The sequence below is a fragment of the Nycticebus coucang genome, chromosome 12, assembly GCF_027406575.1.
Source record: "Nycticebus coucang isolate mNycCou1 chromosome 12, mNycCou1.pri, whole genome shotgun sequence".
In the NCBI taxonomy this organism is placed as follows: Eukaryota; Metazoa; Chordata; class Mammalia; order Primates; family Lorisidae; genus Nycticebus; species Nycticebus coucang.
Window position 1 is genome coordinate 81,582,778 of NC_069791.1, and position 15,353 is coordinate 81,598,130.

General features: G+C 49.4%; 1 protein-coding gene across 9 annotated transcripts; it reads right to left on the reverse strand.

Moving 5' to 3' along the window:
- Nucleotides 1-1,714: 1,714 nt before the first annotated feature.
- Nucleotides 1,715-14,317, reverse strand: STX4 (syntaxin 4). Of its 9 annotated transcripts, none has more exons than XM_053555148.1 (10): nucleotides 10,398-14,317; nucleotides 9,788-9,889; nucleotides 9,577-9,698; nucleotides 9,370-9,444; nucleotides 7,927-7,997; nucleotides 6,216-6,324; nucleotides 6,066-6,142; nucleotides 5,706-5,843; nucleotides 3,947-4,057; nucleotides 1,715-3,863 (listed from the first exon to the last, which is right to left on the reverse strand). In XM_053555148.1, the coding sequence occupies exons 2-10, from the start codon at nucleotides 9,802-9,804 to the stop codon at nucleotides 3,780-3,782; spliced, it is 804 nt and encodes a 267-aa protein (XP_053411123.1). In that variant the 5' UTR covers nucleotides 9,805-9,889; nucleotides 10,398-14,317; the 3' UTR covers nucleotides 1,715-3,779. The 9 variants fall into 9 exon arrangements, 8 of the variants coding, with proteins under 8 accessions (XP_053411123.1, XP_053411117.1, XP_053411118.1 ...); XM_053555142.1 differs by having other exon boundaries at nucleotides 9,577-9,676; nucleotides 10,398-14,316; XM_053555143.1 differs by lacking the exon at nucleotides 10,398-14,317 and adding an exon at nucleotides 10,070-10,366 and having other exon boundaries at nucleotides 9,577-9,676.
- Nucleotides 14,318-15,353: the final 1,036 nt, after the last annotated feature.

Genomic DNA, 15,353 nt, shown 5'->3' on the forward strand with positions numbered 1-15,353 from the left:
CCCACTACAATGCCCAGCTTTTTTTTTTGTAGAGACAAGGTCTCACTCTGGCTCAGGCTAGTCTTGAATTCCTGAGGTCAGGACAATCCACCCACCTCAGCCTCCCAGAGTGCTAGGATTACAAGCATGAGCCACCACGGCCAGCCAACAGAGATTTATTTATTATAACATGTATCATTTTACTGGTGGGCTATAGCCTAGCCTCATGTCATTTTTATTCTGGGTTCCAGGGAGAAAGAGAAGTCTAGATCTGGAAATTTCCAGGCTTATTGTAGAGAGAAAAGGGAAGGGAAGCTGCCAGTCTACTTAATGGTACTTAAAGCTTCTATATGAAAATGGTACTTTACATTTCTACTCATATTCCATTGGCCAAAGCAAGTCCTATAGCCAAGCCTGTTGTAAGCAGGGCATGACAATGCTCCCATAGTGAGGGGCCTTGTAGAGAAGGCCAGTAAATATCAGCTACAATATACAATCTACCACAGAGATGTCAATCACTGAGTTCATCCACTTCTCCCTTCATCACCTACATACTGTGCTGTGGTGTTCTCTATCATGTAACATCCCACATACATCTCGGCCAAGGAAGAGTAAAGTCTTGACTCAAGGGCAGACAGTCCCTAGGTAGTCAATGTAGTCTGATCTGGGCTTGGTGCAGTGGCTCATGCATATAATCCTAGCAGTCTAGGACTGCTTGAGCTCAGGAGATCTAGACCAGCTTGAGCAAGAGTAAGACTCCATCTCTACTTAAAAAAATTAACCAGGCATTATGGCAGGTGCCTGTAGTCCTAACTACTTGAGAGGCTGAGGCAAGAGGATGGCTTGAACCTAAGAGTCTGAGGTTGTTGTGAGCTAGGCTGATGCCACCACACTCTAGCCTGGGCAACAGAGTGAGGCTCTGTCTCAAAAAAAAAAAAAAAAGGAGTCTGACCTGGAGAGTAGACTTACCGGACCAATTCCTTTTCTTGGGACTTGAACCTCAGCATATTGAATGAGTGATCTTCAGCTAAAAGATTATGATACAAGATAGATTTCAAAAAGTCACAAGTAACTAAGACTGTGTTCCCGGAAAGTTGGGCTCACCGCAACCAAACCAGGATTTCTATGCAAAACTTGCTCTTAGCCTCTCACTCAGTTCAGTTTTTCATAGGGAAGGGGTACACACGGGGAAGCCTGTGAAATATACAAAGCATGGGTCTACTTGTCTGCCTACCTGGTCTGCTCCAAACATGTTACTCACCTGTTCAAAAATCTTCCATGGGTTTGGAAAGCCTGCAAGAAAAGTTCGAACTACTGAGCTTGGCACCTGAGGCCCCACCGGGCCATCTAACCACCTCTTCCAGGAGGTTATAGATGGCTTCCTGAGTGAGACAGATGAGTTGGCATTCAGGAGTGGTACTGTCCAGCAGGGCCAAGAAGAAGGCACACATTGCACATGACCATTCAGCTGCATAGATGTGGCATAGTAGATTGTGAAAGTATTAGATCCCAGTGGGTGCCATGGATATTGCGATTTTACTTTGAAGACAAAAGAATGAATAAAGGTGGAGAAAAGGACAGAATTCTGCTGGAGAATCAGGGAAACCCAGAGACCCTGAGCTCAAATCAGTCTTGTTCTAGAGTAGGATCTACCTGGCCCTGCAGCTTCCCCATCAGATAGACAACTAGATTGTGAGAACGTGGAGCTCTTTCCTGTAAGAGCCCCAACGCGCTACCCTTGCCAGTCCCTTTACAAGTGCACAGCCTTCCGGAGTCTTGGAGGTTAGATCATTCCCTCTGAATTCTGTAATCCAACCACTTTCAAGTGCGTCTGCGACTCGCTCGGAGGCCCCACCCATATCAGCCTCCTAGGCCTAAGTGCAGTTCAAAGCAGGACGCCCTACAGACCAATCCCGTTGCTGTTCAGAGACAAACCTTAGGTCCTTGGCCAATCGTTTTCCAGGTACGACCAAGCCACGCCCCATACGCTGCTGGCTAAGCTGCCGGAGTTCTCGGACCGAAGTGGGCGCCCCAGGGCCACTCTAGGGCCACAGTGGGGCGCTGCAGGCAGCAGCCCAGCCTCAGATTGGAGCAGAGCAGGAGGGGTCAACAAGGCCCCACCCTTGGGCCCAATCCCGCCCTCCTCTCCCTCCCATAGGCCAGGTCCAAGGGCCCATCCAGCATGTACAAGGGATGTCCAGTCAAGCCTTTCCTTGCCCCATGTCACCCCAGCACCCACGCGTGTGTTGCGTGGGGCAGCACACATGACTGGGCAGCAGCAGCAGTAAGATCAGCAGGAGCCTGTGGAATCGAAAGTGGGACAGGGCTCGGTGGCTGGAACATGGCCCCCAGATCTTGGATGGGGGCCAGGCATCACCCCACTCCAACCACGCTTCGGATTCAGGAGCCAGCTTTCCCACTGAAATCTGGTGTTGGGGGGCAGAAGCCACATCCTGTTGCAGAAATTTAGCATGAAGACTAGGAACACTTAGAAATTTAGTCAGGGGGACTGGTGCGGTGGCTTATGCCTGTAATCCTGGCACTCTGGGAGGCCGAGGCAGGTGGACTGCTTGAGCTCATGAGTTCCAGACCAGCCTGAGCAAAAAGCGAGACCTCGTCTCTACTAAAAATGGAAAAACTGAGGCAAGAGGATCGCTTGAGCCCAAGTGTTGGAGGTTGCTGTGAGCTACGACGCCATCGCACTCTACGCAGGGCAACAGCTTGAGACTCTGTCTCAACAAAAAAGAAAGAAAATTTAGTTAGGGCTTGGAGTTCAGGTGCCTTATAGAAAAAAACAGGGGTGGATTTCTCTGCCTCTACTATACTACCTCCTTCAGCCAGATAATCCCTTAAAACCCAGGTGTACTGAACCAGGTCACTAGCTCACTATGCTGAAGCCTTACATATAAAAAGCAATGGCTATTTCTAGTCTCGGGTCTGGTCTACTAATCCTTCTGCCTGGCAAACCCTCCTCCTCACTCACCATTCTGCTCAAATATTGCCCTTTCTGAGACCAAACCTTCCCTGTCAACTGTATGCAAAGTGACAGCCTCAGTTAATGACTGTTCCCTGGTGCCCCTTCCTCTAGGCCATAGGAATGCCCATAATGGCCCCCTCACACACCATCTAACCTGTGTCCCAGCCTGGCCTGGCCAGCCTTATTTCTTCAGGCATAGGTACTCACGGTGGTCTTTTCCCAGTGGCAGTACTGAGCTGGGAGCCAGATGTGGGTGTTGGCCCTTTCCACCCCCCGAATCCTATAGGAGAGTAAAAGGGCAGAACCCGCCTACTGTGGGTACAGCACCTAAGGCAGTCTGACCTAAGCCTGCTGGGCTGGGCCTGGCCCTGGCCCCAGGGATTGCTAGGAGGTGGGAGGCTGGGTAACCTTTAGGCCTAGAGGTAGCTGTTCCAGGAATACACATGCACAGGGGTGTCCAGCTATTTTTCTTCTTCTTTTTTTTTAATTTTTTATAAAACCACATGTCCCAGCCAAAGAGGACGCGATAGGCCCACCTCTAGACATTATGGCCTGACAAGGGAGGCCCCCATAAATGAGCAGCTGCCAACCCCAGAAGAACCATTTGCTCCTCTACACAGGGGCCAGTGTGAGGAAGGGGGTCCAGCTGGAGGCTCTGCCCTGCTCCCCAGCCACCGGGAGAGAAGGCCAGGCCCTGTGTCCCTGGTGCTCCCAGTGCCTACAAGTGAAGGAGGGAGAAGAAGGTCTGAGGGGAAAAGGGAAGGCTGGAGCCAGGGATGAGGCACCCAGGGCAGACCCACAGTATCTCCAAGAATATGCAGCATTATCCAAACACTGTGCTGACGCCAATGATGATTGCCAGTATGATGACAATGATGGACAGGCAGATGGCAATCAAGACTTTCTTCTGTGGGAGAGGAACAGAGGGGTCAGGGAAAATCACTCAAGGCCACTTGGGGCTGGGGCTGGGGCCAGGACTGAGAGGCTCACCTTCCTCGCCTTCTTCTGGTTCTCCAGGGCTACCTTGACATGTTCCTGCCCACGTTCCACATAGTCCGCTGAGCTAAGGATGTTCTTCTCAATCCGGTTGATCATCTCCCCCTACTCAGAAGATGAAGTGGTTCACGGAGGTAGGGATGACCAGGGGTAAGGAGGGGGGCCAGGAGGAACTGTGCCCACTCTAGCCTCAAATGACTAAAGGATATTACTGGTGGGGCTGTTGGGGGGAACACTGCACTAACAAAGACAGAGGTAAGACCAGATATGACAAAAATTCAGACTCCCAAGGATGGCTACCAACCTCCTCATTCACATGGTCCCTTCTCCCTGTTCACTTGCCCTGTACAACCTTTATGTGCAGTGAAGGCTAGGAGCTATATGCTTCATACGGCTCATATCTTTCACAGATGGTCAACTTCGGTCCCCTGACAAATCTGTCTGAATATACTCATTCTTCTAGATCTGTTTCCCAGCTGCTGTGAAGCCCTCCCACTCCCTGCCTCTTCCTAGCCCAACCAGCCTTCAGGTCTTGGTATTCTTTTTCTTTTTTTTTTTTTTGAGACAGAGTTTCATTTTGTTGCTCAGTAGAGTGTTGTGGATCACAGCTCACTGTAACATCAAACTCCTGGGTCTAAGTGATTCTCTTGCCTCGGCTGCCCAAGTAGCTGGGACTACAGGTGCCCACCACAACACCTGGCTATTTTTTGTTGCAGTTCAGCAGGGGCCGGGTTGAAACCTGCCACTCTCAGTATATGGGGCCGGCGCCCTACCCACTGAGCCACAGGCACCACCCTTGGTCTTGGTATTCTTATGAATGAAATCCCTTCCCCAAATTCCCAGCTTCAGAATGGCAGTGGTTTTGGCGTAGTTGAGGGTAGCTCTTTCAGGCAGGGCCAGAACCTTATCTCAACCCAAACAACTAAGGTCAGAGGAACATCACTCCACCTCAACCTTGTACAAATTTTAGGAGGCAGACTCCCTAGGGGGCAAATTTGATTGGAGCTCTTAGAGGTTTAAGGATAGATTCTGTTGGAGGAGGCACCAAGGTCAAGACATACCTGGGGCAGGCTTAAGTTGGAGGATGAGTGGGGCAATGCTATAGATAAAGGAGTGGCCATCTGGGTAGCTGTGGAGGTGGGCAGAATTCCAGGGGAATGGCTAAGGATGGAAGTAAGGGCCATCCTAGGGGCATAGCCAAGCCTAGAAAAGCACAAAAGCCTCAGGGAGAGAAAGCAAGGGTGGAGGTAGGCTGATAGTCATGGTTGGCAGTTCTTTTTTTTTTTTTTTGTAGAGACAGAGTCTCGCTGTACCGCCCTCGGGTAGAGTTCCGTGGCGTCACACGGCTCACAGCAACTGCTAACTCTTGGGCTTAATTGTCTCAGCCTCCCGAGCAGCTGGGACTACAGGCGCCCGCCACACTTTAGCCTGCCCGGCTAAAGTTCTTTTTCTTTTAGAGACATAGTCTCACTTTATCGCCCTTGGTAGAGTGCCGTAGCGTCACAGCTCACAGCAACCTCCAACTCCTGGACTTAGGCGATTCTCTTGCCTCAGCCTCCTAAGTAGCTGGGACCACAGGTGCCCGCCACAACGCCCGTTTTTTTTTGTTTGCAGTTTGGCCGGGGCCGGGTTTGAACCCGCCACCCTTAGTATATGGGGCCAGTACCCTGCCCACTGAGCCACAGGCGCTGCCCATGGCTGGCAGTTCTGACTGAGCATGGTCTCAAATCTGGGAGCTACTGGGGATGTGTACCTGCATCTCCACCTCAGTGGCCAGAAAAGTGAAGATCTCATGTAGTTCACGGATACTGCGTTCAAGCTGCTGGATCTCACTGTGCCTGGCTGAGATCTCATTTAGGGCCTGTCGAGTCACTTGTGTGTCCTTCAGTATCTAGGAGGTAGACAGGAGTAGGGGGACAATTCACTAGGGGACCAGCAGCAGGTCAGAAGTTCCCAATGAGTTTCTGGAGCAGCCCTTTGGCCTAGAACTTGATGAATGACTCTAGGAATGCTAATTATCTTTCTTGGACCTAAGGATACCCTTAATCAGAAAGGGTCAGGGTTCAGAGAGGATGGGAGGCACAGCAGAGGGAGGCTGCTTGTGGCCACTCACATTGGACACAAACACCTCACTCTGCCCACTGTCCAGCATCTGCTCCAGCTCCTCATCAGACACCATTCCAGCATTGGCTGTGAAGAGAAAGGCCAGACTAAGAGCTGGGTCAGGGTTACCAGACCCCGAGGGCCATTTGCCACAACTCACTGATCTTCAGCTGCCTCCGAATTCGCTCCACATTCTTCTCCCGGTACTCAGACTGCATAGAGTTGCACTTGTTGATGAGCTCTACAAATTGCTGGGACAGAACTCCATGCTGAAGAAGGAAAACACAGGCTGGGTATCCTGGGGAGGATCCCTGTCCCATCTGGGCCTTTATCTCCCCACAGTACAGTGAAAAATATGAGCTGTTGGGCGGCGCCTGTGGCTCAAGGAGTAGGGCGCCGGTCCCATATGCCAGAGGTGGTGGGTTCAAACCCAGCCCCGGCCAAAAAAAAAAAATATATATGAGCTGTTAACCACCTTTTGCTAACCTTGACAGGTCCCCCCATCTCTCTCAGAGTAAAAGCCAAAGCCCTTACCAGGATCTACCTGGCCTCATGATCTGCTTCTTCCCCCATTTACTCTCTGCCCTTACCTCCTCCTCCTTACCACTCCACCTCGTCTCCCTGGACAAAGCACACTCCCCCATCTGGCCTCTGCATTCACTCTGCTCCTGCCTAGAATGCTCACTCCCCACAAACACCTGTAAGTCTTTTGTTCAAATGTCACCTTCTGAGTGAAGTTTCTCCAACTAATTTAAATTGCAACCCTATCCCCTCCCAGCTCTCTAAATCCCCCTTTTCCAGCTATTTTTTCCTTAATACCATTGTGTTCTAAAATAACTTACTTATTATGGTGATTGTTTCTCCCCAGGAGAAGGTAAGTTCCATGAGGATATGGATCATTGGTTAACTGCTGTATCCTGAACAGCTCTCACAGGCACATAATAGGCATTCAATACAAATTTGCTGAATTCCAGCTGATGCCAACCTTACTGTTTAGACTATAAGTGTCTTCCTATGCTAGAGATCAGCATGTTGTCCTGATGTAACAGGTCCACCAGGCGCCCCCCAACCTCTTATACCAATGACCACCACAGGTTCCCCCTAAAACACCTGCTCTGGGGTGTTTTGCTCTGTTTTGTCCCTTCTCCTGATGACTTAAATATGCTCATTCTATGCAGTTCCTTCTTCAGAAATATATATGCCTCCTGGATTCTGGTGTACCCTTTCAAGATGTGCAAACTTCTCCATCTCCAATGTGGAGTCTTTGCTGAGCTCTGGCCTACCTTCTCCAACCCTGACCTCTAAGAACTACAAATCACTTTTCACTGGGCTCCCAGAAGAGACCAGTCAAATAACCTCAAATTTCCTTACTAAGATTTTGCCCCAGAGAAGGTCCCCTTCAGTGTCACCCTCTTCCTGAATTCTGCCTTTAGGGCCGAGAATGTCACTGTCACATAGGCAGGAAACTTTTCAGTCATTTCTGACTTCTCCCTCTCTTTCCTAGGCAGAGCCATTAATCTAGCAAGTCCTACAAGAGTAATGTCTTTGTCCCCTATACACCCCTAACTCCCCATCTCAGCTTCTGGAAAAGCAGGTCTTCCATAACCAAGCCTAGGTCATGTCTGGGACACAGCAATTTCTCATTGAATGGAAAAAAAGAAAGCAGGATGTTATAATGGATTGAGCATCAGGAAACCTAAGTTCTTGACTTTTGATGAGTTCTTTTTCTTTTCAAGCCTCAGTTTCCCCATTTGGAAAATCATCAGGTTGGACTTGATGATTTCTAAGGGCCCTTCCTTCATTCATCTGCCATCTAATGATTTATGAAACACTTACTGAAATGTCCCACTTCTGGAAAAAAACAAACCCACCTGTGTTTTTCTCATTCTCGTGTTGATGGAGTTATAATTCTCATCAGCTTCCTCTTTCTGGGGCTCTATGGCTGTGGAAAGACACAAGAGTATGGGGAAGGAGTGTTGACCCATGACTACTGAAATTTATTTGGGAACCAGGACACTGGACTAGGGCCATACCACAGCCACACAACAGAAAGGTGCTTGCCTCCATAAAATTTTTTTTTTTTAGAGACAGAGTCTAACTTTAATGCCCTGGGTAGAGTGCCCTGGTGTCACAGCTCACAGAAACCTCCAACACCTGGGCTTAGGAAAGTCTCTTGCCTCAGCCTCCTGAGTAACTGGGACTATAGGCACCCACCACAACACCTGGCTATTTTTTGGTTGTAGTTGTCATTGTCGTTTGGCAGGCCTGGGCTGAGTTTGAACCTACCAGCTCTGGTGTACGTGGCTGGTGCCCTACCCACTGAGCTACAGGTGCTGAGCCTTTCCATAGGATTTTTTTTTTTTTTTTTTTTTTGAGACAGAGCCTCAAGCTGTCACTCTGGGTAGAGTGCCATAGCATCATAGCTCAGAGCACCCTCCAACTCCTGGGCTTAAGTGATTCTTTTGCCTCAGCCTCCCAAGTAGCTGGGACTACAGGTGCCCGCTACAATGCCCGGATATTTTTTGGTTGCAGCAATCATTTGTGTTTGGCAGCCTGGGCTGGATTCCAACCCACCAGCTCTAGTGTATGTGGCTGGCACCTTAGCTGCTTGAGCTACAGGTGCTGAGCCTTTCCATGGAATTTTTAAGGGAAATATGATTTATCATAAAATGACTAATTCTGAGCCTCTGATAGGAGAAAGTTTATTTTTCTTTGCATTATTTTGTTTTGTTCTTGTTTTGTTTTTGAGACAGTCTCACTTTGTTACCCCAGGCTAGAGTGCTGTGGTATCAGCTTAGCTTATAGCAACCTCATATTCCTGGGTTCAAGTGATCCTCCTGCCTCAGCCTCCCTAGTAGTTGGGACTACAGGCACTGCCACAGGCCTGGCTAATTTTTCTGTTTTTAGTAGAGATGGGTCTCACTTTTGCTCAGGGTGGTCTGGAACTTCAGAGTTGAAGTAATCCTTCTGCCTGCCTCCCAGTTGCTAGGATTACAGGTGTCAACAACCCTGCTCAGCCCTGCATTACATTAGTTTCCCACAGGTATGAATGGCCTCCTAAGAAAACTCCTATCTGCCTGCCCAAAGAATGCACAGCAGGCAGCAAGAATTGTAGAAGTGGTTTCACTGTAAATAAAAGATCCTGAGAGGCAGACATATGCCATGGAAAGTACAATAGACTGAAGATCAGGAGTCAATGATGCTAGATCCAGGCCTGCTGTGTGACCCGGATATGTCCCTGGCCTCTCTGGGCAGGTATACCAAAACAGGGCAGGATCAGAGGGAAGAATCTGTCTGAGGTCCTAGAAGCTCACCCTTCAGCTGCATGCGAATCTCCCTTCCAAGCTGTTTGATCTCGTCGCGCAGGTTCTGCAGGTCCTGCTTCATGCCTGAACAAAAGAAACCGTGACTCCCAAGAAGCCCCTACCTCAACAAACCACCATAGCCAACACCTGCGGAGAACTACAACCCCCACAATCCGTCGGGCTGAGCATGCGTTCTGCACCCGAGGTGTCACTCACTCTCCTCGGGAAGGGGCGTGGCTAGGATGGTGACCTGCTGCTTCTCCAACTCCTGGACTTTATTCTCCAGCTTGACAATAGTCTGCCGAATTGTCCGGACCTGGGGAGGGTGACCGAGAGAACTGAAAGAGATATGGAATACTCCAGACCGCGCTGCTCCTTAGCTCCTCTCGCCCCCTCCCAAAGCCAGTCCAAGACCCCAGCCCCTTACCTTCTGGAAGAACTCATCGTCTGGGCTCCCCAGCCGAGCAGTGCCTGGGTGCATCACCAGCGCGATCCGCTCCTTGTCTTCTTCATCTGAGCTGTCATCCCCCTGCTAGGGCCAGAGTCATTTGGCACCACTTCCTTGCTGCAGCTTTCGCCCCGCAGGACCCATAGGCTTCCGGGACTTTCCTTCCTGGCCATCGGCACCCATCCTGCCCCGAAGACTGGGAGTCCTGCTTTCCAGTCCGTCCGCAAGTCCCCAACCCTGCTGCCCCGAATTCTCACCTGCCTCAGTTCGTGGGTCCTGTCCCGCATGGCGGCCTGAGTTCCCTCTCCCCGACGCCTGAGCCCCGAGGGCCTCAAGGTTCTAAGTTTGGAATTCTCGTACCCTACTCACACTTTGACACTCCCCTCCCCCGCCCTACGGAACCCAACGAGCCGCCAGTGGCTCCGTCCCTTGCACCGTCCACAGTCAATGAGAAGGAGCAGACCACCGGGACCCCCAAGGTTCCACAGGTTGGAATTCCCTTTTCTTCCCCCCTCCCGCTCTCGTAGCCTCAGCCCCGCCCCTCTGGGACGATGAGGAGCATGCGCACGGAGTCGCGTCTCTTCCTCGCCTGAGGGAGAGGCGGAGGTTAGAAGTCGGAAGCTGTGGCGCCCCGAACGGAAGCGAAGCTGCCTGGACGTGAGAATCCACCTCCTTTACCGGAACTGTCCCATCTTCCAACGAAAATCTGGTTGCCAAAAGTGGTGGGAATGCGTCATTTGTGCGTAATCTGAGAGACCCACATCTCACATCACCCCATGGTGCACCCCCAGTGTCACGTGACCAGCCTGGTTCCAGCCTAGCGGACCGCAGAACGTGATGTTTTGACTGTCACGTGTCCTGGGTCTGTTAACGCCATCTCCAGCACATCCTTCTTGGGACGTCCCCAGCATCCTGGCGTTCGTGTTACACCCTTGCAGCCCCCAGGAGTTGGGGAAGCGGGCGCCGACCACCCCAAGACCTTTTGAGGCAGGGGGTGATGTAGGACCCTTGCTAAACTCGCCTTTATTTATTTTGAGTCCAGTGGGTGTGGGCAGACTGACAACTGTCAGCATCATGAGACCTTGAAAGTCAGGAAGTAATAAGATCGGAGTCTTTAGCATCAGAGAATTGCAGTGTTTTGTAGGCAGGGAATCTGGGGGTGGGAAATTACCTCACCCAACCCAGGAATCTCTTCTCTGCAGACTCCTTGCGCAGCCTCTGACAGACAGGTGGGCGGCCCGCGCCCTTCTGGAACACTGCAGTCCTGCTGCACTCATCACCTTCTGAGCAAGCAGCCGAGACCATTTCAAGGCAGCTGAGACTGAGAAAACTGTCTGTATTACGTTGAGTAGGCTGCTTCCCTGCCATTTACACCCCCAAACCCCAACCTTTCATCTGAGGTCAGGGCATGTGACTTTGTTCTTAACTGAACCCCACCACCTAATTTGGTGCCTAACACATAATGGGCCTTCTATAAATGTTTGTGGACAGGGACAGAATTTTAGCCTTTCATGTATCTGAAGATAAAGGTCATGGTTCCCTGAACTTTAGGCTTCAGGCTTTCTCACTATGACACTTCCCTAACCTTCTATGTAGTTAATTTAATGGATATTTATTGGGCACATATTGATGGACTAGACACTGTTCTAGGGGCTGGACTTAGAATACCTGCACTTGTGTAGCTTACATTCTATAGACATCCCAATGGTCATTTGGTGAGTCTCAGCATATCTAGGAATGAATATTAGGTCTTCTGGATCCCAGGGCTCTTTCCAGGAAGCTTATGAGAAGGTTCAAGCAAGAGAAGGAATAGTCCCTCTCTAGTGTGCCCTGGTCAGGAAACCTAAATTCCTGAGTTGCTATGGATTTCCAGAAAGTTGCTTTTTTTTTCCAGGCCTTGATCTCCCATCAGTACAATAGATAACAGTAGGAGGATAAGGAAATTGTTTTAGGGGGTATTCTGTGCTCTAAAATTCAAAGATTATGAGGTTGGAAACTGTTAAGTAATGTCTGATTATATGTGAGGTGCTTTAGTCCTTCTCTTCCTTTAAAACCCACCTTGCCTGGGATTGGGAGTAGGATGGTGTTGCCCTCATCAGCCCACAGATGGAATCCAAGGTTGGAGAGATTTTCAGAAGGCCAAGCCCTGCCCAGTTAGATCATGAGGAAGCATTTATCTGCTCTTCCATATCAGATTCTGCCTCTCCTATTAACTGCCACTTGTCTCCTAACTCCCTGCACTATTTCTCTCTACCACCACCTGGACCCCCCTCTCTCTTCTCTCTGTTTCTTTGTACAATGGAAGGGCTGTTGGATGCCTAACTCCAAGTTCTGAGTGCGATTGCGGTCTTAAATAATTCACTGTTCCTCTCTGGGACTCAATTTCCCCATTTGACAACTTGGTTGCGTAATTTCTGCCTTGCCTAAGGTAGGATTTCAGGTGAGGTTAAGAAGGATGTAAACTGTTGAGGGTTCTCCCCTCCCTGGTGTTTTACTGTGAGCTCCAGCTCTCTTTGGATCCACCAGTTCCATTCGCCTCTTTCTGGTCCTAGCCTCTTTTTTTTTTTTTTTTTTTTGTGATTTTTGGCCGGAGCTGGGTTTGAACCCGCCACCTCTGGCATGTGGGACCGGTGCCCTACTCCTTGAGCCACAGGCACCGCCCTGGTTCTAGCCTCTTGATGACTTGACTTCTTGGTCCCAAGCTATAATCTGGATTCATTGGTGCCTGTTAAGCTTCTCAGGATTATAATATCTAGTGTTTCATTTGTGGTTTCTAGGTGGGATTACAGGGCTTTGGAACAGTGACTTACTGTGGCAGGAGGCTGGACTCAAAGCCTATGGTGGTGGTGTGGAGGGGGCAGACCATTTGGAGAGACTGGTTCATGGAGCAATCCAGAGCTGAACTCTTTGTTCATCCCAGGCCCTCTGAGCAACCTTGAAGTGTTTATTGTGTATATTGGGTCTTGGATATGTAGGCGTTGAAAGGATGTTCATTCCCTTCAATCTGTGTAGGTGTTGGGGAGGAATATATTCCTTAACACTACACTATGATACCAGGAAAATACCAGCTAGGGGTATCTCCCCATGTTCCAGCTACTCTTGGGGACTTGCAGCCACCTGTTGATGCCCTGGTTTGGATTATCTGGGGGAAGGAGGAAGTAGACTGCCTACACCACTGAATTTTCTCCAATCATGGGGTCTGTTTCCCATACCTGCTGGGTTGGAGCTAACTGCTGGAGATGTTGTTGGTCCTACCCTGCTCTACCTGTTGGTCCTACCTGGTCCTGAGGTTTAGCAACCTGTCATGTCCCCTCTACCTGCAAGTCCAGTCCTGCCACCATTAGATGACCTGGGCTAGAATCCCTACTTACTAACCTACAAGCAAGTTGCTATGAAGCAAGTTACTTAACCTTTCTATGCCTCGGTTCCCATTTGAAAAATGATAATAATAATAGTACCAAAGTCATAGGTTACTGTAAGAATTAAATGAGATGACATACGTAAAATTAACAGAATAGTGTCAGGTATGAAAGAGTGCGTGCAAGTGTTTGCTGCCATTATACGATGGGAGCAATGATTGTTAACTGAGTATTTCAGCAGCCCCAGTGTGTCTACTAGAGATTCCACTCTGCTGCTTGTTCAGGGTCTTCCTTCCCCTTTCCATCTCCTGAGCCCCACTATGTACCAGGTCCTAGGCTAGTGACCTTCCCAACTCATGCACATCTCTTATGCTTCCACTTGGACCTGTCATCACCATTCTTCCTTGGCACTAGAGTGTAAGTTCCCTGAGGACCATGATTTTCACCTATCTTGATTTTCACTGCTATGTCCCCAGCAGTCAACAGAGCCTAGCACATAGAAGCTGGTTGGTAAATATTGTGAATGAATGAATGAATTCATTTCATTTAATACTTATATAGCACTTATATGTGCCCAGCACTAATACAAGCACTTTAAAAATATTAACTCATTGGCCAGGCATGGTGGCTCATGCCTGTAATCTTAGTACTCTGGAAGGCCTAGGCAGGTAGATTGCTTAAGCTCAGGAGTTCAAGATCAGCCTGAGCAAGAGTGAGACTCAGTCTCTAAAAAAAATAGCTGGGCATTATGGCGGGCACCTATAGTCCCAGCTACTAGGGAGGCTGAGTCAGGAGGATTGTTTGAGCCCAGAAGTTTGAGATTGCTGTGAGCAGTGACCCCATAGCATTCTAGCATGGGGCAAAGGAGTGAGACCCCTTCTCAAAAAAAAAACCTCATTTAAACTCCGTAACAATTCTACGAGATAGGTACTATTACTGCCTTCATTTTACAGAGGAAGGAAGTGAAGCACAGATGAGTTAACTAACTTTCTTAAGGTTATACACCTAGTAAATGAAGTAGCCAGGATTTGAACCCAGATAATGGAGCTCTAGAGTCTATACCAGAGGTCCTCAAACTTTTTAAACAGGGGGCCAGTTCACTGTCCCTCAGTCTGTTGGAGGGCCGAACTATAGTTTTTTAAAAAAAAAAAAACTATGAACAAATTCCTATGCACACTGCACATATCTTATTTTGAAGTAAAAAAATAAAACAGGAACAAATACAATCACACCGCCTCATGTGGCCCGGGGGCCATAGTTTGAGGACCCCTGGTACTCTTAGCCTCTACACTGTGATCCAAGGAAAATAACAGCTTAGGGTGCCTTCCCCTGTTCCACCCACAAGCCACCAATTGATGCCCTGGTTTGGATTATGGGGAGTGGGGAGGAGGCAGCAGACTGCCTGTCTGACTGAACCTTCCCCATCCCTGTCACAGGGTATCTCACCCACACCTGCTGGGTTGGGGCCAACTGATGGAGAAGCTGTTGGTCCTCTTCCTCTCCCTGTTTGCTTTGTCTCCAGGAGCCAAGATACCCACATACATTTCACCTAAGGGCCTCAGTTCACCCTACAGACATCTCTGATGCTGTTTCTATGCCAAGCCTCAAGCACTATGGAGATGCAGCTCCCATAGTTCTTTCCCCATGAGCATGTTTTGGGCCTGAACTCGACCACTTCTAGAGTTCCATCTGAGACCCTTTCCTCTTCTTCTTCTTCTTCTTGTTTTTATTGAGACAGAGTCTCACTTTGTCACCCTTGGTAGAGGGCCATGACATAGCTCACAGCAACCTCCAACTCCTGGGCTTAGTGATTCTCTTGCCTTGGCCTCCCTGGTAGCTGGGACTACAGGTGTCCGTCACAATGCCCAGCTTTTTGTTTGTTTGTTTGTTTATCAGGCCCAGGCTGGGTTCAAACCTACCAGCCCTGGAGCAAGTGGCCAGCGTCCTAACCACTGAGCGACAGGTGCCCAGCCAACCCTCTCCTCTTCAAACTAAATAACATCCAGATGGTGGCCTCCAATTCTATATCTCCAGCCCAAATTTTTCTCCTGAACTCCAGGTTCCTGAATTCACTAGTCTTCTGTATATCCCCTCCTGGAGGTCCATTGGCATTTTAAGCTCAGTGTGTACTGAACAGGGCACATCACCTCCTGCTGAAAACGTCGTAAACTAGCTCCTCTTCCTCC